The following is a 25473-nucleotide window of genomic DNA, read 5'->3' as shown; positions in this document are numbered from 1 at the left end:
TTTTTTTTTCATTTTCTTTTTCCTTCCAGAAAATCCCTTGAAGCTAATTGAAGTAGGTACTTGTCTTCCTTCCAAATGAAAATGAAGTCATGTTATCCAGGAAATTATAACCATTTAACTTACAATCTATTCTTGATCAGATTGATTTCGTAAATAATTCACAATAAAACATAAATGAACTATCTACTGACTCGATGATCTCATATATACCTACATATAGGACTTTGATCAAGGCGCAATATGCCCATGAATGAACAATATAGCTCAAAAGCTCCCGACGTCAAGCCAGTGATTTTCTTGCTTTTTTATTTGAATAATTTTTTTTAATACATGTTTATTTAAATATATTGTGTAGTCCACAAAAAGACAAACCGATGCAGAGCTGATGATGAGTCCATGCTTATAAAATATGGTTAGTTGAATTTGTTATTCGTTAGCAAGTGCTAAAAATTGTATTGCATAAGCATGTTCTCCTTCCGCAACTTTACGGTACCCAGCCTGGTTCGATTTATCGAGTTTTATCCAGTTATTTGACCTACTTTCTTTTTATCGCTGATTCCCCCTCCCTAAAATAATAATTGCGCCTCTACTGCGCAATCTTCTATGTTTATCCTCTCAGCTAAATGCGTGATAGTGGGTAGATGTTGGTATGATCTTAGAATAATATGATGTAATTGTTCATTTCATTATTTTAATCACGAGTCACTATAACATCCACTATAAGGTAAAACTAGCAAGACCAGTTGTAAAATTAACTGGTTACTTGGATTCAGTTTGAGGAAGAAACAGACTGGACGAAAATATTTCTTGTGGGAATTCAAAAAAATATAAAATAATAAAGAAGATAATATCTTTTTCATTCGAGATAAAATCTCGAGAAGTTATATTGGTCCTGTTTTCAAGGACATCACCATTATAATTCATTCAAAACACTGGATTATCTTCAATATAGACTCTTTTCAGAATACCTAATATAATGATCAAAACATTGACCCTTGTTAACACATCGGTCATAACCATAGCAGGGTTTCGACATCCTCGGATATTTCTGAATACTTACTCTCTCTTGGTGTACCTATTGGCAATAGTTACTTTATCTTTACTTGCTTTGCGATTCGAGAGTATCAAGACACCCTTGCTTGTCCTTACATCTCCATGTCCACAGAAAGAAACAACAAAGATTGAAATATGGCTTCACACACTGTACCATCATCAGAAGGACTCTCTTTCAATTTCAATGTTTTAAGTTTTAATGCTGATAGATTATGGAGAGCCACACCCTATACATAGGTATTTATGTATATTCATTTTTGAATCTTTCTGTAATTCCCTGACTAATGACTACGAACATATAAATTCAAGGTTTAAGACATAATTTAAAAATTAAGACATTTCTCAAAAACTGTTTAGTGTTTACCATCCGGCCATGTATATGGACGTTTCACTCTCATCGAAAGAATAAAATTGACGAACCTAAAGCTTTCCAAAATTACACCCGACATTCTTCAGCATGGTTTCATACAGCAATGTTTGATCAGGTAGATATTAGATTTCTATACGGACCGAATTTCGAATTTGTTTTTGAAATCTAAGTTGAAATATTGTTTTGAAAGTTATTTTTTTTTTTTTTGGAATATGCAAATTTTTATGGAATATCTACAACTGCTACAGTTTCAGAAGGAATCAGATGAAAAGTTTCTCTTGGGTTGACACGAAGTCGAAGCACCGGCGTTCTTATCATTTTCATGACGTTCAACGAACTTCAGGAATCTGTCTGAAGTATATCTGCAAATGCTCTTATCGATTTCACTTCTTTTACTGATTGTGAGCAGATGATCACAGAAGAGATTATTCATATTTCGAATTATCATTCGATTGTTGGAACTCAGTTGGAATCCTAGATATTTCCATCAACTATAGACTATAGTTGATGTGTTTAACAGTTTTACTATTGTATAAAGAAAGAATAGACTCCATTCTATCGATACTCGATACTATCGAAGTTGAAGCCTCAATAGCCTACTCAAATTGTTTATGAAGCCAACCAAATCGTTTAGATTCTCTGAAATGTAAAAAGCAGTCCAGGCCACGATTAAATGCAACAACATAGGCTTGTCTCGGTAACTTTTACAGTAATAAGAAACCAACTTGCGTTGAAGCATATTATTTTGAAAACAAAAATCTTGGGAACTTCTCAAAACAAAATAAAAATAAATATTTTTCGCGGGCTTTGAACGAAGGTAGGTATTCATATCTTCATATTACCGAATTTCAGTTCCTCTATACCTGTGAATAACCATAGTATAAACATATTCTTTATACTGTCCAATAACTGTTTAAATTTTTCAAAAGATGCCTTAGCCAAATTTATGACAGTGTGAAACATGATGTCACTACTAACACTCTTTATTGGCTCTAGCAACAAAAATTGAATATTAAGACATGCTTACATGTCCCTTCTGTGTGATCTTGATGCAGGTTTGTTTATATCATCTGACTTATTTTCATGCGACTATTTGTTGTTTGCATGTTTTGAAAAATTGAGAGGAAACGAAACTGTCATATTGTTGGGCTATTGGCTGCCCAATGTCTGAAATCTGAAAAAATCTTCAAATTTTTTCAAATAGGGCTTCATCCCAAGGTTGATAACTTTGAGATTTTTGCATGGAAATATCTAATTTTCTAGCTTGTATCAGAAGACATAGCAATACTTTTCCTCCGTTAATTAAAAATTCAAATGAACATAAAGTCAGCCATGACGAAAATCTCAAAACTCATTTTCTCAAATGAGAACCCATTTTTAATTGTCCAGGTAGAATCTGCGTCAAAAAATAGTGTATATAATTGTTATACCTTCTACTGCTCTGAAATGCTTATTTCCAGAGATATAGGGCAAAATCTCATTTTGTTGGTCTGATTCTCGTTTACATTATTGAAGTTTAAACCATTCTTCGGAACACATGGTAAAAAAACAGGAATTCAATAATTAATATTATTTTTTCAATCTTGAATTTCATGGGGCCACCGTTTTCTTCGGGTATATGGAAGGCATTATACATTATTTTTCGATGACAAAAATCTTTCAAGTGTATCTCTACAATTCTTGGCCAGTGTTATTTAATTCTTAATACCTATCGTGAAGAAGCTAAGAATCATTTGTTGTCATGGAACGTTATCCAAATGATATTTATCTGTGATTTATTTGTGATGCATTCAACACAAAATATCCACATCTACCCCAAATGACAGAAGGAAAATTTCAAAGATTGAAGAGAAATGTCTTGAATCATGGAAAGGTAGTGAGACCTTATGTGAGAGCAAAACCGAATTCTGAAAATGAAGACAATTAAATTAAAACTCTAGGATATTCCAAGCTCATCTGCGTGTGGGTATGTCGATCAGATCGTCTTACGCTTTCACAGAGAATTCTTTGTAGCATGTACCTACATGCTTTTTTAATTATGCTACCGAAATTACAACCAGGGGATTATGCAGATGAGACTCCAAGAAAATCGTGATTTCTCACACAAAATTTGGACAGACGTGGCAAAATTTTGCCAAAAGGGAATTTTCTACAGAAGAAATTAGAATTTTTGGACACAACAGAATCTACGAGTAGTAATGGGAGTTGGGAAGCAATTTCAATTCAGAAATAATGTTTTCTGTTTACTTTTGGACAATCGAGCACATTAATCCCTACATGTACGTTGAAAGTTTGAATAGTGTAGCTTTATTGAGAATTCTAAGAGAAGGAGTGGAAAAGTTTCTGGGTGATTTGCCACTCAATTGGGTCAATAAATTTTGCGTCAGCAAATTCCAGATGAGAAACCAAGCTAACGGACTTATTTGAAGATTGTTGCTGGGGAAAGAGAGGTCCTTTTCTTTGGCCTGATCGGTCACCGGATCTCACTCCTTTAGATTTTTATTCATGGGTCGGGTCAAGGTATTAGTTTATAATGATCATATTATGAATACCAGGATCTGATAATTAAAATTGTTGCAGCTTTCGATATAGTTTGGACCCTGCCGAAATTTCATTATCCGTTAGAGGAAGTCTTTTGAAATGCTTCAAAGAAAACAGTGGACATATCAAACATTTGTAATTAAAAACTTATTATTATTGGATAGTTTTTTTCACCCTTACTCTTGAAGAAAAGAAATCAAAGAATTCCTGAGAAGAAAATTCACTGAATTTCTCTGGAAATAAGCAGTTACAAGCACTTATAAACGGCCATTTTTTGTTATAGATTCCACCGGGCCAATAAAAAAAAATGGGTTCGAATTTGAAAAAAATAAGTTTTGAGATTTTTGTCATGGCTTACTTTGACGTTGAAATCGAAACACCATGTATATTCAATTTAATTTTTCATTAACGGATGAGAAGCATTGGTATGTCTTCTGATCGAATACATACCCGAAATTTTATGCAAAAATATCAAAGTTATTAACATTGCGGGATGAAGTTGTATTTGAGAAAATTTGAAGATTTTTCCAAATTTCAGACGAATTTTAAGTTTTTTTCAAGAATTCATCTTTCCCAACAACAAAATTTCAAATGTTTATTTCGAGTCTTTCTTTGAAATATTCTAACCAACGGTCTTCTTGTGGATCACCCTTTATTCTATTTAACTCTTTTAACTTTCATACATACCTATACATCAAATAGTATTGAGACTGAACAACATAATCATGAAAGAAAAACATGTTTCATGATAATATTTCCAGAACTAGGTTTGTTTCCATTTTGAAGGAGAATAAAATTAAAAAAGGGGGATGTCGCCATCTATTGGATATATTATGAGGCACTTAAGCCAATCTAGTTCATCAATATATTTTTGGTTTAAAATTTTGATATTGAATGAGGAAATTATCCGAAAAGCATTTCGTTCATGGGCTATCTAAATAAAATAAATATTCTCCATGAATTTCACGAAAACGGAACACCGAAATGTTCGTGTATTTTGTAGTTCATATGGTGGATAGCTTTTATGACTCTTAACCTAACTAAAGAACAGATGAATACATAAATAAATAACCACAGTTTTTGTCCGATGTGAAGTATTCATGTGAAATAAAAGTAAATTTCTTGATAATTAAATAAAATGGAAGATTCAGCTATAGTTGTGAAGGCCAAGCCCGCTAGGAAAGTATTTAAATCCAAAAAAATCACCAAAGTTCCAGATTACTTCTCACAAGATCCTAAGTTGAAGGCAGCTATTGAAGGTCTTCCTAAGAATTATTCCTTCGAAATACCGAAAACTTTATGGAGGATAAAAGAAACTGATTCAAAAGTCGTAGCTCTTCAAATGCCTGAGGGTTTACTTCTTTATGCAACTACAATTGCCGATATAATTGAAGAATTCACTGGTGCTGAAACAATAATTATGGGAGATGTAACTTATGGTGCTTGTTGTATTGATGATTTGACTGCTAAAAGTTTGGGGGTGGACTTGCTTGTACATTATGGTCATAGTTGTTTAGTGCCTCTTGATCAAACTAAAGGGGTGAATGTCTTATATATTTTCGTCGACATCAGGATAGATCCCTTACATTTTTTGGAAACGATTAAATTAAACTTTCCAACAGGTTCTAAACTGAGCTTAGTAAGTACAATACAGTTCTTGGCTACATTACATAGCATAGCAAATCAGTTAAAAGAAATTGGATATGATGTAATTCTTCCCCAGTCCAAACCTTTATCTGCTGGTGAAATTCTAGGTTGTACTGCACCTGTTTTACGTTGTACTGATGCCATAATTTACTTAGGAGATGGAAGATTTCACCTGGAAGCAATAATGATAGCGAATCCTAAAGTTCAAGCTTATAGATATGATCCATATGAGAAAAATTTTACGAAGGAATATTATGATTATGATTTGATGAATTCAATTAGAAAAAAATGTGTAGATGATAGCAAAAATTCTGGAAAGTTCGGTATTATAATGGGGACTCTAGGTAGACAGGGAAATCCAAAAGTTGTTGAACATTTAAGGAAACGTTTAGAAGAAAATAATAAAAAAGCTGTGATTATTCTTTTATCAGAAGTTTTCCCAAAAAAATTAGAACTCTTTCCTCAGCTAGAGTCATTCGTTCAGATTGCATGCCCTAGGTTGTCAATTGATTGGGGTTTATCATTCAAAAAACCTCTTTTAACTCCCTATGAATTGTCGGTAGTGATAGGAGACTCAAAATGGCATTCAGATAAAAGCTACCCTATGGACTTTTATGCTTCAGCTAGTTTAGGTCCATGGACTCCTAACCATAAACCTGGGGAAACTAATACCGAAGCATGCTGTGGAAAGTGTGCTTAAACATGTAAATTTCAAAGAAATATCATCCATTGTTATTTTTATTGAATTGAACATATTTTGATTTTAAAATTCAAGAGTTCAAAGAGATGTACATAATTATATTTATTTATGTAATTAAAGGTGGCTAATGATTAATGAATCTGTTGTGTTATTGAATTTTTTTGAAGAATTATTCCAATAAATAGTAATTGTATCGTTGTTTAGTGAGGGGATCTCAGGACTTAGAATAACTTTGAGCTAGAAAACAAATGAATGCCACATTTCCAGGCTCGATTTTTGAGAGAATTAATTTGGTGTAAACCACAATATCATAAATTCAACTGTTTTCAAGCTATAAGGGAATATTGGAGAATGGCGTGAAATGAAAAATTCTCATAACTTATTTATTACTTTTGTGATATAAACATGAAACAAAAACATTCTACAGGTAGTTTTTTCATTTGAGTCCATTTGTCCATTGTTGTCATAATTTGTTTTTATTGCAGTTATAGTTTTGAAGTTATAATACAGCCTCCTAATTGTATATATTCAACCAGGACTAATAAATAAATGTAGAGAGTTTAGGTTCTCCCATTTGAGAGTTATCATGTATACGGCTGGCTCGACGGAGATCATCGAAATAAGATAGAAATATCTTATATCCACTAGCGCAGCTAAGGGGGGTTTTTGGTGCCGCAGTCCCCAGAAAAAATTCAAAGAAAGTTTGTTAGTGGAAAGAATATTATGTCTCTTATGGATTTTTGTTTATTATTTATAACCCAGCATCATTCATTGCTTTAATTGGCAACTCCAATATCGAAAGAATTTCTCTGGGGTTTTATTGTCAGCATTCAGTAGTTGAATAATGGTTGAACACGTCCTACAAAAATTCTTCCTAAACACGACGAAGTTGTGTTCTGAAGCAAAAAAAACATCAATCTGTGTCATCATCATTTTACGTGTTGGATTGATCGGAGTACGGGAGCAATGACTATTCGACTGATTTAAAAAAAAATTAACAAAATTATATGAAATGGATTTAGAAACAGCCAACGAACAGCCTTGAATGAGAATTCAAATTGTGACGAATTCCCGATTCAAAACTTAGTGCAATATTTGGCACTCTCTAAATATGGTGTGCAGTTATTTCTTGATACTTCTATATTATGCAAAATATTTTGTACGTTACCAGTATCGACGGCTACGATGAAAAAACTTTTCTACCCTCAAGAGACTGGAAACGTTTTTAAGAAGTGCAATGAGATGTGAGAGATTGACTGGGCTAGTTCTGTTGAATACCTATTTATTATGATTTGGAATTTATTGATATTGAGAATATGCATATTAGAGATCCTACGAAAAAAACATCTGAAAGAAAATTTCATATTTAAAATAATTTATTTTTATTGTCTTTAGTATTTACTTTGATCAGTTCAATCTCGAAATTAAAGAATGAATTTTTTTTCATATTTAATTTTTTATACAACTTACACCTCTCCGCTCCGCTGTCGCCTTATTCGTTCAGCCCTCAAAAACAAAATCCTGACTGCGTTATTGGAAATATCTATTAGGAGTATGAGCGCTAAAAATGCAGAAATGTGGTGAAATGATACCTTTAGGGCCCTGTTCAGGTAACAAGCGCCCAAAAACTTAGGGGTGTTTGAATCCATGTGTCCTCGAACAAAGATTTATTGTCTGAAACTAGACTTTGAACCCAGCGGTATAATACTTATCCATTAAGAGGGGTTTATACCACGTGACGGTGACTTACTCATCATCTGCCAAAGTTCAACTACCTCCTGTCTCCACAGCGTTTTTGAGGTCTCAACACTTTTTAGGTTGAGTAAAGCAATTTCAAACGTTTCTCTGATTTACCGTCTTTTCTATCACATGAGAAAATTCAAAATATGTTTTCACATCTTTATTTTTAATTTTAGAAAAAACGCATTTTCAGCCTTCCACAAGACTTTTTGTATAATATTGTTATGTGAAAATTTGTTTGAAAATTAATGTTTGTTGGGAAAGTTATATCATGCATATATTTATTCTTCAAGAAAAAATTCATCTAATTATATTTTTTTTTCATTCTAAAAAAAAATTATAAAAAAGAGCTTTTCGCAATAACGAACTTTTTAAAATAAATAATAGTGAAAAGCTCATATAAACCGATAGTTTTTAGAGTTAAATAAAGCATACTTTTTTTGAACTGATTCCTGAAACGGTAGAGACCCCTCTCAAGCGGTTCAGGTTGTCGGCAAATTTCAAAGCTTCATCACCGAAACCTATAAACGAAAAACACCCTGTACATCCCCTAAGCCGTCCAAAAACCGAGCGTGCCAATGGCGTCGGCGCGTGTTGGAATCACTATTGATCGCACCACGAGTTCTGTACAATCGGGGGTGATTCCGGACGTACAATCGTCGACTCAGTGCACCCCTATCAGTTACAAACAAACGCGACGCGCCGTGTTACAGTTCCGTGTAGACAGCATGTCGAAATCGTGACTTGGAGAACAACATTGGACCAAGATGTCCTCCATGTCAGCTCAAGGGGTCGTGGAGAGGGCCTCGGCGGAGCTCTCCAAACGCATCAATGGCCTTGGACTCAGGAGAGACAAGCACTCCACCAAGGGGAGCGTGATGGAGCGCGTAACCAACGTTTTCTGCGGGGGTGGCAATAATGCAGCAGTAGCCGCTCCTGAAAAACCGTCCAGGCTTCTGCCTACGATGCGGGGCTCTTCGAAAGTGCAGGGGAGCTTGCAGCATCAGAACCACATGGCGATGGCCACCAGACGACACAGGGTTCAGCAGGTCTACCTCAACTGGGATCAGTTGATGATGGACGAGAAGTTCCTAGGAAGGTTTTTCACCTATTTTAGCCCTTGCGAGAGATGTGTATTAGCGCAGGTATGTTGGATAATTTTTATACGCGTTTTGTTTGTTGGGTTGACAATGTATGTATGTAGAACAGCGAAAACTAGGTTTTGGAGGATCAATTTCGAATGCCGAGTTACTATGACATCCAGCTTGATAACATCAAAACAAACTTTGCGTTTATCTTTAGAAGCTGCACTGCAGCTGTCTGTTTGACTTTCGAATTTATTCTTTCGCATTTTTTCCTTTAGATATTTCTTAATGCTCGTTCATGCATGCGCCAATTGCATCATTGGATACCACAGAACTGTATGTTGGTAAATATATGAGATGTCATTACCTAATCTTATTGTGATAAATCACATGTCATTTTCAAGATGAATCATGAGTAAACAGACAAATGAAAACTGTGATTAGAGGACATCTAACAGATTTCAAAATACCCCATATGGGTATTCTAAGTCACAATTTCCGAAATACAGCGTGTTTTCTGAAATTTGTGAAATTTTCATTTCTGCATAACTCTTTTAATTAAAAACAGATTTGACTGAAAATTTGTTTTTTGGCTAACATCCATTTGCCTCAATAAAACAATGAGAAAAAATTCGCAAAAATCAGGTCCGGACTGAGTAAGATCATTTTGAAGACTAACCTTGAGAAAACAGCCTGTGCTCTGTATACTATTTTACATTAGTTTACTTATATGTTTTCAGATTTCGGAGCCATTTTATCTCAAAACTATCAATTCATTTATCAAATTCAATTTTTATTGAAAAAGTTATGCATACACAAAAATTTCAGCAATATCGGAAACTAGGTGACTCGGAATTCTCATATGGGGATATTTTGAAGTCAGCTCGATAGCTTTTATTTACTGCAGTTTTCATTTGTGTTTTTACCTAGTTTTGAATCACCCTGTATATACAAATGGTGCAATTGGAGCTAAAAAATACCTGATATGACGTCAGTGCTTTTCTCTTGATTTTTTATCAATATAACGGTTCAATTTTCCATTTTTATCATGGTATTTTATATTTACATACAAAATCTTAACTAGGTCGGATCTGTTGTATCGCAATTATTGTATATTTTTATTTTTTTCAATACTCTGCTTGGTTTTCTCTGGTTCTGATAATGCTAACAACACGAAATTTTGCACGTAGCTTGAAATTGTTATTCTTCCAAGGTATATTTTTTTGAAAAATATCAATTGGTCAGATCACAACTTTATTTGTCTATGGGTAATTTTTTTTCAAAATTCTTCTTGAATTTTCTATTGTTCTGGCTATGTTATAAAAAAATATTTAATGAAGCATGAAATGCTTCTGGCAAACTCACAACCTTTAATCTGATCTGAAATCAAATGAAATATTGATTTTTTTTTCAATTTCGAACGACAATAGGTATTTACTAAACCTCTTATTGGATTCTGCTCATTATCTTACTTGAATGCAGCTATCGAGAGAATTTGAGAGGGGATTCTTCATCAGCGATTCGAAATCGTCGAAGTCGAGAGTTTTTGCGCGCTGGTTCATTCATCCGCTAATTGCTCCATTGGATACCACATATACATGAAATATACACAATTATTTGATCTCCAAGGTATAGGCATTCACAGCTTGGCTTGATATTCAAGCTACTTGGCTTGAGTTTGACTTGAAATGAACTCAAGTTCAAGTAGTAGGTACTTTTACAACATCAAGTCAAGTACTCAATAAATAAATTCTTGACTTGACATTGAAAAACTATTAGCTACTCGACTTGAACTTGAGTTGATTTCAAGTCAAGCGCAAGCCAAGTAGATTTAATATCAAGTCAAGTCGTGAATCCCTACTAAGGGAGCAAATGATGCATGAATAAAGTAGTGTTCGAAAGTACCCGACTTTTCTTATTTTTTTGAGGAATTATTTTCTTCAGTTCTGATCACTTGATTCGTTGTCTCTTAATTTTGTTGATTGGGTTCTTTGTGCATCTGAGACGAATGCGGAGTAGCAATTTTCTTCAATTAAATATTTCGCAAATTTGTGTTATAAACGTATGTTATTTTTGAAAAGCACACAATCATCAGATAAGATAATTTTGTTAATGAAAATGTTTTGATAATTATCACATGAAAAATAAGAAAAAATCATAGAAATGTGTCTGGGCAACATAGAATTGTGAATGCTGATATCAAAAGGCATAATTTCAATTTCATTTGTCTTTATGTATTTGAAACATTTTCATTTCAATATAAACTGCGTTTTCTTCATAATTGCTTTGTCGCCCACATTAAAATCCACAGGACAATTTATATCAGAGATAAATCTGTTGGCAACAAGATAACTTCCTGAGTTTTGCGTGGAAAAGGAAAAATAAACAAAATCAATTGCGGCAAGGTTCAGGAGTTGAAGGCAAATGTTACGAAAGAAGATAAATGTCTGTTTTATTAATGCGGCAAACAGAAAGTGGGCTACATTTTTTATGATATTTCAGCATACAGAGAAGGGTTGTTGGCAAATTTTCAATTCTAGTTCGGAAGATCAATACCCACTTCACCACTATAACCGATTTGGGATATATGCCCTGCTTTATAGCAAAAAAAATTGGTCCTTGTCCAGCTCGGTGCATAGCTTGTTTAATCTATGTATTCCACATTAATTGATAATGGTTATCTGAATGAAAACGTAGTTATTAGTATGTATAAACATTCAAAAAACCCCTCATCTTGAAAATTGCTAATCTTTAGCACATTCATTTCGATAGCTATCTTGTACCATAGTATAAGTATAGTCCTTATACTATGCTTGTACACAGCGACAGACCAACCGGACGGACGAACAGGATTGAATTTGACCAGGGATTCTTTATCAATGATTCAAACCATATCGTTTTTGAAACAATTCCCAGCTAGAAATTCTAAAAAACATCGTGACGAATTGATATAGCTCTTTCTTCGGGAAATAACGTTTATAGGACAAATAAAATTCAAGAAAAGCACTGAGCTTTTGAGCGATTGTTCATGCATGTGCCAGTGAAGACCACCTTACTCTATGTATAAGATTTTACAAATAAAATCAAAATTCAATCTAATTTAATTTTTTTTTATATTTGGCGATCACTGAAATTTTACATTGAGCTTGAAATTGGTATCTATTATAAAAAAATCTTAACTTAGGTCGGATCTTTTGTCTCAAAATATTGGGTATTTCTTTCCAAATACTTTTCATCAGAGCTGCCGCCAGACAGTTTGGCAACCCTGCAAAGTAAAATTTCATCGCCCTGCTTTACCTAATTCATCGGAATGAATGAGCCTCTGTTATTCCTCTAAGGCATCTTGTCAATTTCATGTGAAATCTTATTGTCTCTTGGCAATTCTTTCATTATCTACAAAGTGTGGTATTTTCACTAAGAAAACATGTCACAAAGTATTTATTATGTTTATTAACTGCTCACCTCTTTTTATTTTAATTAATGTGGACATCTTCACATCTTCCCCTGGTTACTCCTGTGGGATGTGGTATGTTCAATCACTCCCATGTAGGTTTTATCATGTATGAAAATCTTATTATAGATTAAGTCGAAAAGAATTATAGAGCTTTATAGGTAATCAGTGGAAATGTTTTAATCCTTTCTAGACAAGATTATTTCACTTCCTCGACCTTATAGGCAGGATATTGCGAACTTAATCTTGCTTAATCCTCCTAGCCAATATAGGAGATTCGATATTCGAGATTTTGTCCTGGTTGCTAACATATATTAGGAGGCTTCTCTCGTGTAGATGGAATATTGGAAGATTATCATTGTAATCTGGGCCTTCCGAGTGAATCACTGTTATGAAGAGGTTTATTATTTCTCTCTTTTATCTACAGAATATTCTAAAAAAAAATGAGGGAGGCACTGACGTGAAGTCAGGAACTTTTGAGGGCTCATTCATTAATAAGCTAATTTTGGGTGTAATTCAAAAAGAATATTGACAAAATTACTCAATTAACTAGTACTACTAATATTCTTTGCCAATATTCTTCGTGAATTTTCTATGGTTCTATAATCAGGTAATTATGACATTTCAGTTATTACCTACAGATCCGATAACTTGAAATTTTACCTGTACCTATACATATGTAAATATAAAAGAACCATTTCAAGCTTCGAATGGAATTTTGGGTTGATGAAATAACTAGAAGTGTAGAACATTCAAGCAGAACTTCCAAAGAAAATTACGCAATATTTACAGGAACTGACGGCATCTAGATTTTGAAATGAAATAACAATATCAAGTTCTTTGCACAATTTGAAGCTGATCATATGATCAGAACCATAGAAAATCCAGGCAGAATATTGAAAAAGAAATACCAACATTTTTCCTGAATAGGTACATGTCCGATCGATTTTCGAGTAGATGGTGTAATCAGAACAATAGCAAAAAAAGTTATTCAATAATTTCCGTAACAACGAGCGCTTAAAAGTTCCTAACTCACATCAGTGCTTTTCTCTTAATTTTGCTTTCATTCTTACACAATATTCCTGAAATTTCCCATAAAACATGACATTCCTTAGCCAGCATTCAATGGCTAATGTTTATATGAACTTTTTGCATAATTTTTGAACAAGAAAATCTCTAATCAAATAAGTTTCCATAAAATAATATCAGTATCTTGCGTACTTACCTACCCTCATGATTTATTTCTTCATTTTTGTCCAAATGTTTCCTTCTCCGGTTTTGCTAGTGAATGGCATGACTATTCTGAAATATCGATTCGGCATAATTCAATTTAACAAAAGGTATGTCGCTAACTTCCCCTACTGCATACCTTACCCGCAGTCTCTGAATATCTCACGGTAATCTAGACATATTTTAACATAATACAAGGAATAATCTGCTCTTTTCAAAATCGAAATGCATATTATGACATTATATTCCAATAGGTGCCCAAGTATGAGCGTTGATTGAACTTTTTATGTAAGGAATTTATTCCATGAAAACAATTTCGGGGTATTGTAGAATACTAGTAATATGTGTACGAAATATTGCTACATCCGATATGGTCTAGTGGCTAGGATACCTGGCTTTCACCCAGGAGGCTCGGGTTCGATTCCCGGTATCGGAATAACTTTTTTAATTGGATAATTGCTGAACTGAAATTTTATATATTTTTATGGGAAATAATCGAACAAAGATACAAAATTACTTATGATCAAATCGAACTCAGAAAGCACAAATTTCTTTGCTGGAATATTACTCTTGAACATCTTAAAATGATTCATCATTTACCTTTCGGATTTTTAAGTATGTTTTGAATTTTAATGGGTACAGGAATTTTCTTGAAATTTCGATTGCAAAATTAAATACTTCACAATGCATAATTTCCATAGGAATGCTCAAATGAATGTTGGATATTATTTTTTTTTTGTGGTAGTTTTCAATTCACTCTGGTGTAAAAAAATAGGAGCTTTTTTCATTTTTTTTAAAACAACACATCATTCTCAATATCTTTTATTTGCCTGAAGATATGATTGCCTTAACTTTTTAATTGACGAAAAATCACTATCACTACTGAAATAACATTTTTTTCTGTCCAAATGAAATATTGTACAGTTTTGGATAATATATTTATCTTTAAGTTGATTCTTCTGTTGTGTCGATTTGGAATTGTATTTCAAGACAAAAAAGTAGGTGTACAACATCAAAAAGTTATATAAAATAGTGAAGTTTTTGGCACAAAGACAAATTCTTCGGATGATTTTAAGAAAAAAAAGGCATATTCTCATTTAACCTTTATAATTTATAATCCCTTTACAATTACCAGTATTTCATATATATATATTTGTATGTGTCAATTATAATTATTCTCTATTTTTTCTTGCAGGTTTGCACCAGGTGGCGTGATATTTTGTATAGAAGTCCAAGGAACTGGACTGGGCTCTTTCCAGTGTTACAGTGTAGAGAACTTCGTTCTTCACAGATGAATGAACGTGCGCGTTTATATTCCTCCTTACTCAGAAGAGGTTTCCACTGCATTTGCCTGATGGGAGCTTCTGACGAAGATGCCATAGATCTAGTGAATTCTTTTCCCCTTGCGTCCAAACATATACACAATTTGAGCTTAAGATGCTCTAGTATTACCGATAGAGGACTCGAATCCTTGTTGGATCATCTACAGGTAAATCAGATAAGAATGTCACTATATTTTATACAGGGTGGTAGTGAAAAAGTGCGACAAATTTGAGGAGTTGATTCTACATTAAAGAAAATTACATTTGCTATATAATTTTTGTTCGCGAATGCTTCGTATTACGAGATAGGAGGTGATAATTTTTTCTTTAAAACTCACAATTTATTGCTCTAAAACCGGTCGACATATTCAAATGAAACCTACCAAAGGTTCCAAGTGATAGCTATATCACTGATTTCTTTATTTATGAAGAAATGGTACGCCAATGAGATATTTCTAGCTAAAAATCATATTTGAATTCTTCGTTTAATTTGTGTCAAAAAAAATTGTCATGCTTATAGAGCTGAAAAATTATCTATATTCAGATAGTTCAAATGATTTTAAGAGACATGAATTTCATTTATCCGCAAGATAATCTTGTGACATTACATTTTAAATATGATTTCTGGCATATGACCGCCACGGCTGGCTCGGATGTAGTCCAATCTGGACGTCCAATTTTCGATGACTTTTTCCAAAATTTGTGGCCGCGTATCGGCAATAACGCGGCGAATATTGTCTTCCAAATGGTCAAGGGTTTGTGGCTCATCCGCATAGACCAATGACTTTACATAGCCGCATAGAAAGTAGTCTTGCGATGTTAAATCACAAGATCTTGGAGGCCAATTCACAGATCCAAAACGTGAAATTAGGCGGTGACCAAACGTGTCTTTCAATAAATCGATTGTGGCACGAGCTGTGTGACATGTTGCGCCGTCTTATTGGAACCACAGCTCCTGGACATCATGGTTGTTCAATTCAGGAATGAAAAAGTTTAGTAATCATGGGTCTATACCGATCAACATTGACTGTAACGTTCTGGCCATCATCGTTTTTGAAGAAGTACGGACCAATGATTCCACTAACCCATAAAGCGCACCAAACAGTCAGTTTTTCTGGATGTAACGGTGTTACGACGTACACTTGAGGATTAGCTTCACTCCAAATGCTGCAGTTTTGTTTGTTGACGTAGCCATTCAACCAGAAGTGCGCTTCATCGCTAAACAAAATAGAATGGACGTAGAGCGCGATACGTATTCCGCACAGAACCATTATTTTCGAAATTAAATTGCACTATTTGCAAGCGTTGTTCAGGCGTGAGTCTATTCATGATGAATTGCCAAACCAAACTGAGAATAAATCACTTGACAGTAATTCCAACTTAAAGTTATATACCTCGAAAAAAAACACCCTATATAAGACTTCGAGAAAAAATCTTCAAAGATGTCCGATCTCTTTTTTTTTTAAAAGAATATTCTCCCAGATGGCTATCTCTTGAGAAACGTTATCACATGAACAATGGTAGTCATAATAATTGCTAATACAGTACACATATACATATTAAATTTCGGACTAAAAATCCATCTTCTATCCATTCGCTGAATAGAAACGGACTAGACCTTTCGACCTTTGATGTTTCGAAATTAGATATTCATTCATTTTATACATTAATTGAAACATGAGATGGATACCTCCTCTAACGAAAATGGGTAGGTAGCAGAATAAGATAATATCAATGGAGTAGTGATCAAACGTTTTTGAGTTACCAATTAGAATAGGACTTAATGAATTTCCGGAATTTCCGATGGTAATTTGATAAACGTAATGCATATTCCATTGAAATAGAATTCCGGCTACATTTTGAAATATCAATTCCGATATACGTTACTGCATTATTCAATCAACTTGTAATATTATCGATTTTTCATTCGTTAGTTCATCAAATAAAGTGTTATTTATTCAATCGCGAGTTATATCCATAGCCTTGATAGAGGGTGAAAGTCAACATATTATACTTGAAATGCTTTAATATAATGAGCGCAACTGAGCTCCTGCTGTTTTTTTTTTTGGCGAAAATGCAACTTTATTGTGAAAAAACGAGTACTCGATTCAATCGCATCAATTAAAGTCGATATCGTTACCCAGTAATGTTTTTGCTTGGTTCCAACAGATCATGATAAATAACATCGACCTGGTCCCACCAAATACACATACATAACCTTCTCAGCGTGTAGTCCTCATGATTTTCTTTTCTTTGGGCTGCTGTAAAGATCCATTCCTTTTTTGCCGCTGTTCACAGGTGAAAAACCGACGTTCAGCGTCCCAAGCTTCAATTCATTAAGAACCAAAGTTCCCTGTTTTTGAAGCATTCCCAACGCTTGAAGTCTCTTGGAAATGGCTTGATGGGTAACTACTAATCCTGAAGAAAGCTCTTCTTGCATTTGGCACGGTCCTCATCGAGCAATATCTCTTATTCATCGTCTTCGAACATTTTTGGCCTACCTTCACGCAGACGGTCGTTAAAATCGAAATCACTGTCTTTGAAACGCCGCAACCAACCACATGACGTTGTTTCATTTAGAGCAGCATCTCCGTGAGTTTTTTGGAGCTCTTGATGCGCTTCAGCTGCCCTTTTCTTCGAATGAAAGAAAAAAATCAACACTTCCCGCAAATGACGATTATTTGGCACAAAATCAGACATATTCTCATGACGCCAAAATAAAATCACTAATGTGTTAAAACAGTGTGTTTACTATAATATAAGCTTGGTTCATGACGGTTTGGATATGTCAAAATCTACCAGCACATACTGTTGGAGACATTTATTGATAAACAGAGGGAACTTAGTTGCGCACCTGGTTGGCTAGGCTTCAGTCTTTCAGATCTGCTGCCATTTTTTATCTTTTGTTCTTAAACCATGATCAATCAGTCCTAAGGATATATTTTATGGTGTTGGCAAAGACAACATCCTTTAGGGGCCTTGATTATCACATGGTGAGGTTTTACAGGTCATATCATTAGTAAGCTGAAGGCCAAAGATGTCCAATATTCAAATATTTATAGAAATCTTCATGAGGATTTAAAAAAATATATCGATGTGGCGCGAGCCAGTTTTACTAGAAGGGTTGACGCAGATCTTTCTAAATGTCTTCGCGTCTTTTTTCCATATGTACCTCATGTACACTTTGTAGTCTCAAGTGGCTTCAAAACTCTTGGTTTTGTCGTGAGAAATTCAAAGTGGTTGAAACATACCAAGACACTTCTTCTACTTTTCAATGATCTTGTGAGGTCAAGGTTTGAAAATGGATGCCTGATCAGGAACCCTGAATTCGGTGTTCGTATTAGATTATAAAGACGATTTTTGAAGAATGTGAGCTTCAGACTCGACGGTGTCGAACATTTTTTATAGAGGTTAAAGGGTCAACTCATTGGAGCATCGTAGAACATATTTAGCTCAGAGTAATGAACAAATGTTTATTACTCTATGATATTTAGGCATTTTATTTCTGAGTAATATTCCATCCTCCACAATATTTGCTTGCGTCAGTCAATCTGAATGTTCCTAGGTTCTCAGTTCGAAATGTCACAACTTTATACTTTTTTTCGAGTTCGAACGTTATGTATAAAGTATGTCATGAATATAAATCGATCTGAACTACCATAGATATTTTTGTATTGCCAATCTTTCGATATAGACCTGTAACCTGCAAGTCTATGTATGTTTCCCCGGAGGGTCTCTTTGCACTCTGTCTTCTCAGTTCCCATTGCCTTTATTCTTTTCCAAGCCCACAGATGGGTCCGGTAGGTACACCCTTGATGCATTTCGAACACGTCTACTTGCACTTGTACATCCTTCCCTGAAATCGATGCTGGAAATTCTTCAAATTATCGCATCATACTATCTTTATTTAACTGATGGGATTTTGTATTTGTTTCTCGCATTAGACGTCTACACTATCCAGACATATATATGCCAGTAGCTGTATCTACCCTTAAAATATCAACCCGATAAAATCTGGAGCAACTGAAATATTCAGTATTTCTTTTTCAATATTCTTCTTGGATTTTATATGGTTTTTATGATGTCATCAGCTTGAAATTTATTATTATTTCATATGAAATTTTCCAGGAGACTTTTGATTGTCATTCTTCATCCAAATGCAAATTTGCATCTCGAAAAAGCTTGCAGTTTAAAAATTGATAAGAACACCCAATTGCGAACTGTCATATTCACCGCAACTCCTTGTCGGATTTTGCCCAATAACGAAGTCAACCGCGGCATACGACATCTGAAGCAACCCTGAAATTTTAAAGTTTCTTGGTCCTTCCGTTTTAAAGTTCGTAGGACGGGAGAACCGAAAACGAATATCAATGAAAAATCTCATCAGAAATGCTGAAACGTTTACATGTTTTCAAGGGATTGCTCCTGTTCTCCTTCTTCGCCCCATTTCCTTCTTTATCTCATCTAATCGAGCATCAGTAAGTTGGATCGTGTGAAATATAAATCTTTTTCTTCCTCAGGCCCTTTATGAGCTGGAACTAGCAGGTTGCAACGAGATAACCGAAGCAGGTTTATGGGCTTGTTTGAACCCCAGAATTGTCTCTCTCACCTTGAGCGACTGCATAAACGTCGCCGATGAAGCAGTGGCGGCCGTTGCTCAGCTTTTGCCTGGATTGTACGAGTTCTCCCTCCAAGCTTATCACGTTACCGACGCAGCTTTAGGTTATTTTTCGCCGAAACAAGGATCTTCGCTGAATGTTTTAAGGCTACATTCCTGCTGGGAGATCACGAATCATGGAATTGTAAATATAGGTGAGTGAGCATCATTTCTAACTTTACTAGTAAGCCCCTTAGATTCACCTAGATACATAAAGTATGTAGATCAATAGATCACAGAATCTTTAGATCAGTAGGTAATAAATAAGATTCCTAGAAACCCTGGTTTCTGATCCGATTTTGTTCCAGACTTTATGAGATAGTCCACCTGTTGCTTTGGCTAGAACTTACCAGAGTTCTTTAAGGTGGCTCCCTTCAGAATTGTTCGACTACCCGATATCTTTCTGTCGCTGTTTAAAAACAGAAATAATGATTTGAAAAAAGCAAAATTTCACATGAAATTACAATTCAGTTCATATCGAATTTATAATGAAATTATTGGAGTATGATGGCGGACGGTCACGAAAGTCGAGAATCGCAAGAAATGTCAAATATAAACGATGTATGCGCCATCTGAAACTCTAGTGATCTCTCAAAATCGAGTAGTTTTACTGGTATACCTATAAGTATACATACCAGGGTTTCTATGCATCTAAGGGGCAATTTCACAATCGCAAATAAAGTCTCCTTTAGAAATGAAACGTGTTCGAAAAAAAAATTTCAAAGATAAAGGAAGCTTTGGAATGTCCTTCATCATAAACAATAGGGTCTATTCTTTATGATGAACGACACTTCAAAGTTTCGAAAGTTCTACGTGAAAAGATAAACATTGCTTCTATTTCTAACTCATTTGAAATGTTGTCTAATTTATCATGAATTCTTCTTTCCAGTTCACTCTCTGCCCAATTTGACTATTCTTAGTTTATCTGGCTGTAGTAAAATAACGGACGATGGTGTAGAATTGATTGCTGAAAATCTTCAGAAATTACGTTCCTTGGATCTTTCTTGGTGTCCAAGAATAACAGATGCAGCCTTGGAGTATATAGCCTGTGATTTGAATCAGCTGGAAGAGCTCACGCTCGACAGGTATGTGTGCCTTTTATGAAAAAATGCGAAAAGCATGTTGAGTCAGGTGCATTTGAGCGCTTGTTCAAATTAACCGTTATAAAACATTACTTTTATCAATTAACATCCAAAAGTGACTAAGAAAACATAGAACGATGAGATACTTTCAACGCAATGTTATCGATCATTTCCTTGACATTTACAAATTAAAAAAAAGTGTTTTCTTGGTATGACCCCACGATTCACGAAATTCAGAAAATCCCAGAAATTTTGATGAAATAATAGCACGCTGTAAACAAAGAATTAGCCCGCCAAAAATGTGGTGATATTTCTTTTGGAATTATCATAAGATAATCGAAAATATTTGTTGATAATATAATCAAAGGTTTGTGCGACTATTTAACTATTTATTTTTTACAGGTGTGTTCACATAACGGATATTGGAATAGGATACATTTCTACAATGCTTACTTTATCAGCCCTATATTTACGTTGGTGCTCTCAGATAAGGGATTTTGGTCTTCAACATTTATGTGGCATGAGAAACCTTCACATATTATCCTTAGCAGGTAAAGTACCAACTTATATTTTTTTTATATTTAAATGCTGCTGGACGACAGACGAGAACTTTATTGGGGTACAGCACTTGGAAACATCCTTGAACACTCTCCTAACTCAATTGGTCATCACCTCGTAACTTACTCCCTGAACTCCCCTTTTCCTAGTTTCATAGTTGGGTTACAAACATAAAATCATATTGTACACCGTGAATTTCTTCTTCCTTTTCTTATTCTCTAAGTTGTATGCCTGCGCCATTGCACAGGCATACATGATACCATTGCACCATGGTACCTGCACACTAATTAGGGTAGGGGAAAGATATTCTCTATTGTATCTTTCTGAGAACCTTATGAATGAGAAAGTTGTATGCACAAGTACCACGAAAGACCCTTATTACACTAATGCAGGTACATTTATATTATTTTGACTCCAAATTTGGCTAGACACAGATATTATGTCTTATTGCTTTTTGTCGCCACAATTTCAGAGGCCACAGCAGCTTTGTGGGCTTGCAAAAGGCTATTCTTAAACACAAAAGAGCTAAAAACCAAAAATAGCGACATGATACAACATAACAGTAATGCACAACTACTGAAATTGAAGAAGGCACAACACGCTGTAGGTCACAGAGATTACAACCGCTTGCCTGCTTGGGTGTGATAGAATTAGGAAACTACTACAGCAGCTTTATAGGTTATTTTGAATGCCTACTTGATGTGAAAATGCTTAATCAACTGGATTCAGGATAAAGGGCTTAACTTTCAGACAGTATTTGAGTTTGGAGAACCCTCTACCTAATACTGTAGATTTTGTGAATAATCTGGACAAGTAATCTATTTTGAGATCAAACTCAGAAAATATGGGGTTGTCTATGCCTCTGGACAAGGAGCCCCCTTAACTAAAGGATGAATGGTCTGATCACGCTGAAGAGCTTGGAATCGCATAGCCAAGCCTCTTTTCTAACCTAGGAGTGCCGTAATATAATAAAGCATCTATCTCTAGCCAGAGTTCTTGTGGGAACCAAAAAAGTGACTCTGCTATAGAAGCCAAGGCATACTCATAGAGGTATTGAAGGCAATGAAAAGGCCGATGAACTGGCAATAAAGGCATAAGGATAACACTCTCTCGACTTTAATAATCCTGATAGTGTGCAGGGCACCAATTGAGCAATATAAGTTCAAGATTAAGAGCAAACTAAAAGATTCATGGAGTTTTCTTCCTCTTACACAAAAAAGCTCATGTGGAACTGTTGTGGGGACACTATCTGTGAAAGTACTTTCTGTACTACATGAATATGCTGCAGATAAAAGTTGTTTACCATGCAAATCGAATGTGTCCAGAACTGGCAAGCCTAAGAAGTCAGTTTTAAATCCATACAAAGTGATAGTCAATGCTCTTATGTAGATTATCAGGTTTGCCAGTATGGTAGATGATTATCGAATTTAAAAATTGCTAAGCAGTGTTTTGAATTCGGATTTTTAGCCAATTAACCCCTACATTTAATCTATATTCCTGCTCCAGAAGAGCTCTTTAACTAAATCCTAGAATATTATCTTTAAATTCTGAACTATTTTTATCTTACAGGTTGTCCCCTGCTGACTTCTAGTGGCCTATCCAGCCTAATCCAACTCCGTCACATGCGTGAACTAGAACTCACTAATTGTCCTGGTGCCTCAAAAGAATTATTTGAGTACCTCAGAGAACACTTGCCTCGCTGTCTGGTGATAGAATGAGAATACGTACCTATCTTTTCCAATAACGTTGAGTGCGATTCGAACGAGGAGTCAGATTCTGAGACCTTGCATCGGCTATTGTCTTGCATGTAACGATATATCGATTTTTTTTCGAGAGCTAAATTTTTATAAGAGATCACCTTCGTCTGAATCGTACTTCAACAACTGAACTCGACTTGTTAATTTTTATATTCTAGTGCAATAATTCAATTTCCGTTTTATTGTCCTTTAGGTTGATTCTAAGCAGGTCAGACTCATTTTGAGGGCTGGTATTTGTGAACACTTGATGGAAGATTTCTCATGAGGAAAAATGAAATTTGTGTATTGAGTGAGAGATTTTGAATGATAATAAAATATCATAATTTAAGATTTTAAATGGATGTGAAGAAGGATTTCATGTGATATGATGTTGTCTTCTTGTCTTTTTTCTAGTCAAAACAGCAATAATGTTGTCCACTCGAATTCTTTGGATGAGAGAAAACAAAATTCGATTTAAAATTTTTAACAAAAAATTCAATATATACCATGCTACACAGGGTGTTTCCGAAAAAAATGCTGAAATATAAAGATGTGAATCCTAACGTGTTCGAAGGAAAAAAGTTCAAATAAACATATGTTACAAACCTTCTATAAACTTTGCTACGAGTTGAATTTATTGACAATATGAAGGGGAATAGTAACATTTAGCAACTGTAAGAATGAACTTATAGAATATATTGTTTTAAATTTTTTCAGTACAGAGATTCAGTTTTACCTTGAAATTTTTTTCTGGGGGCCACCCATTGTCCCCTAAGGACGCCACTGCAAAAAATCATTAATCAATGGCCAATTTTTGATAAAGAAAAATTTTGATTGTGTCATCCATAGGATTTTAACTAGATATTTTGGGAGATTTGATTTTATCATCGAACTAATTGAATTATTGAGAAAATTCTCTAGACTAAATTTTCCGAAAATTCAAGATATTGTAATAATTTTCTCTCTGAATCATCAAATTGTCACTGTCTGTACTTAAATCTCTAATGAAAGATTGAAAATCTTTTTTAATGTAATAATGAATGTTTTTAAAATATAATCTCGTTTTCAATGTATACCTAAGAAACAAGAATTTTGTGTATTTACAATAGATGTTTGTCAATGTTATTCTTCTTCTGTGATACGAAAAATCTCTGTTTTAATAAAACGAAAAATTTCTGAGAATTTAAAATCAAATCTACTGGATGTGCAGGATGATGAATTATGATTCCTTAAATTAAGTCCGAAAAAAAGATTGAAATATTTCAATTATGGGGCAAATATATCACGCACAATACATGAAATGGAAAATTGGAATTTTTTCAAAATTTAATGCATTGATATTGAAAGCGATTATGTTTCCACACTGTTACTGGCCTGTTTAGAATTTTGGTTTGTGAATGTTTGTGTTTGGTAAATGTGTTATATGTTTCCAATTGTATATAATATGAAGCTTATGAGTTGTGAACCTATTAAATTTCTGATATGTAAATATTCAAGATGAGATTCAATAAAATAGATATTTTATAGCATATTTTTTTAATTATTTCTTACACATTTTTATCTAGGAAAGAGAGCGATAACTTGAAGTGGAACAGAAAAATATATAGTTTGTATTTGTATTGGGGAAGAAAAATTTAGCAAATTTTATCTAAGACAGTTGTTGGAAAGTGGATGAAAATTTGTATATTCATCAGATTTTTGGCCTCTGAAGGTATCGTAAAAGCTAGAAGTTCATTTGAGTAATATTTATAATTCAGGTTTTTTTCCTTTATTTACCTTCATTCTTCAATTTGCGTTTACGAAAGTATGTGTTTCGATTCGAAGGATTTTTTGATTCGAATTGTTGTCAATGGTTTAATTTTGGAACTGTTAAGATACTCAATAAAATATAAGATCAAATATTCTTTTTGTTTATTTCCAAAAATAATAGAAAACAATCGAGAAAAGTAATGCTTGTGTCAGAAGCTGGAAAAGCAATCAACTTGAAATTTTGCATGAAGCTTGAAATTGTTATTCTTCATCATCGAAATGCAGAATTTCATCTCGACCAATAACGTAGTTTTGAAAGTATCACAAAGACAAAATTTCAAACTGCCCATTTAATAAAATTGACCCTGAAAATTCCTAGTTTGCAGGTCTTATGTCTTGTCAGAGGCGCCGCCAGACATTTTGGCGCCCCGGCAAAAAAAATTTCGTTGCCCTGCTTTGCTTAATTTATCTGAATCTTCTTTGAAGGAACCTTTGTTTTGCCCGTCAGGCATCTTTTCAATTTCATATGAAATCGTATTTTTGAACTTGAAA

The 25473-nt window shown here is 34.3% G+C and overlaps 2 protein-coding genes across 2 annotated transcripts; both read left to right on the top strand.

The window, feature by feature from the left end:
* Nucleotides 1–4999: 4999 nt before the first annotated feature.
* On the top strand, nt 5000–6450 carry LOC123673167 (2-(3-amino-3-carboxypropyl)histidine synthase subunit 1). The gene has a single exon (XM_045607625.1). It carries the CDS (start codon nt 5103–5105, stop codon nt 6309–6311), a length of 1209 nt encoding a protein of 402 aa, XP_045463581.1. The 5' UTR covers nt 5000–5102; the 3' UTR covers nt 6312–6450.
* Nucleotides 6451–8535: 2085 nt separating this feature from the next.
* On the top strand, nt 8536–24698 carry LOC123673586 (F-box/LRR-repeat protein 16). The gene is made up of 6 exons (XM_045608167.1): nt 8536–9196; nt 15013–15306; nt 19660–19951; nt 20686–20881; nt 21281–21429; nt 23006–24698. Exons 1-6 carry the CDS (start codon nt 8819–8821, stop codon nt 23152–23154), a joined length of 1458 nt encoding a protein of 485 aa, XP_045464123.1. The 5' UTR covers nt 8536–8818; the 3' UTR covers nt 23155–24698.
* The last annotated feature ends 775 nt before the right edge of the window (nt 24699–25473 follow it).

Source organism: Harmonia axyridis, chromosome 2 (genome assembly GCF_914767665.1).
Source record: "Harmonia axyridis chromosome 2, icHarAxyr1.1, whole genome shotgun sequence".
Classification (NCBI taxonomy): domain Eukaryota; kingdom Metazoa; phylum Arthropoda; class Insecta; order Coleoptera; family Coccinellidae; genus Harmonia; species Harmonia axyridis.
The sequence above is the reverse complement of the archived record's forward strand: the minus strand, read 5'-3'. Positions and strand labels throughout refer to the sequence as shown.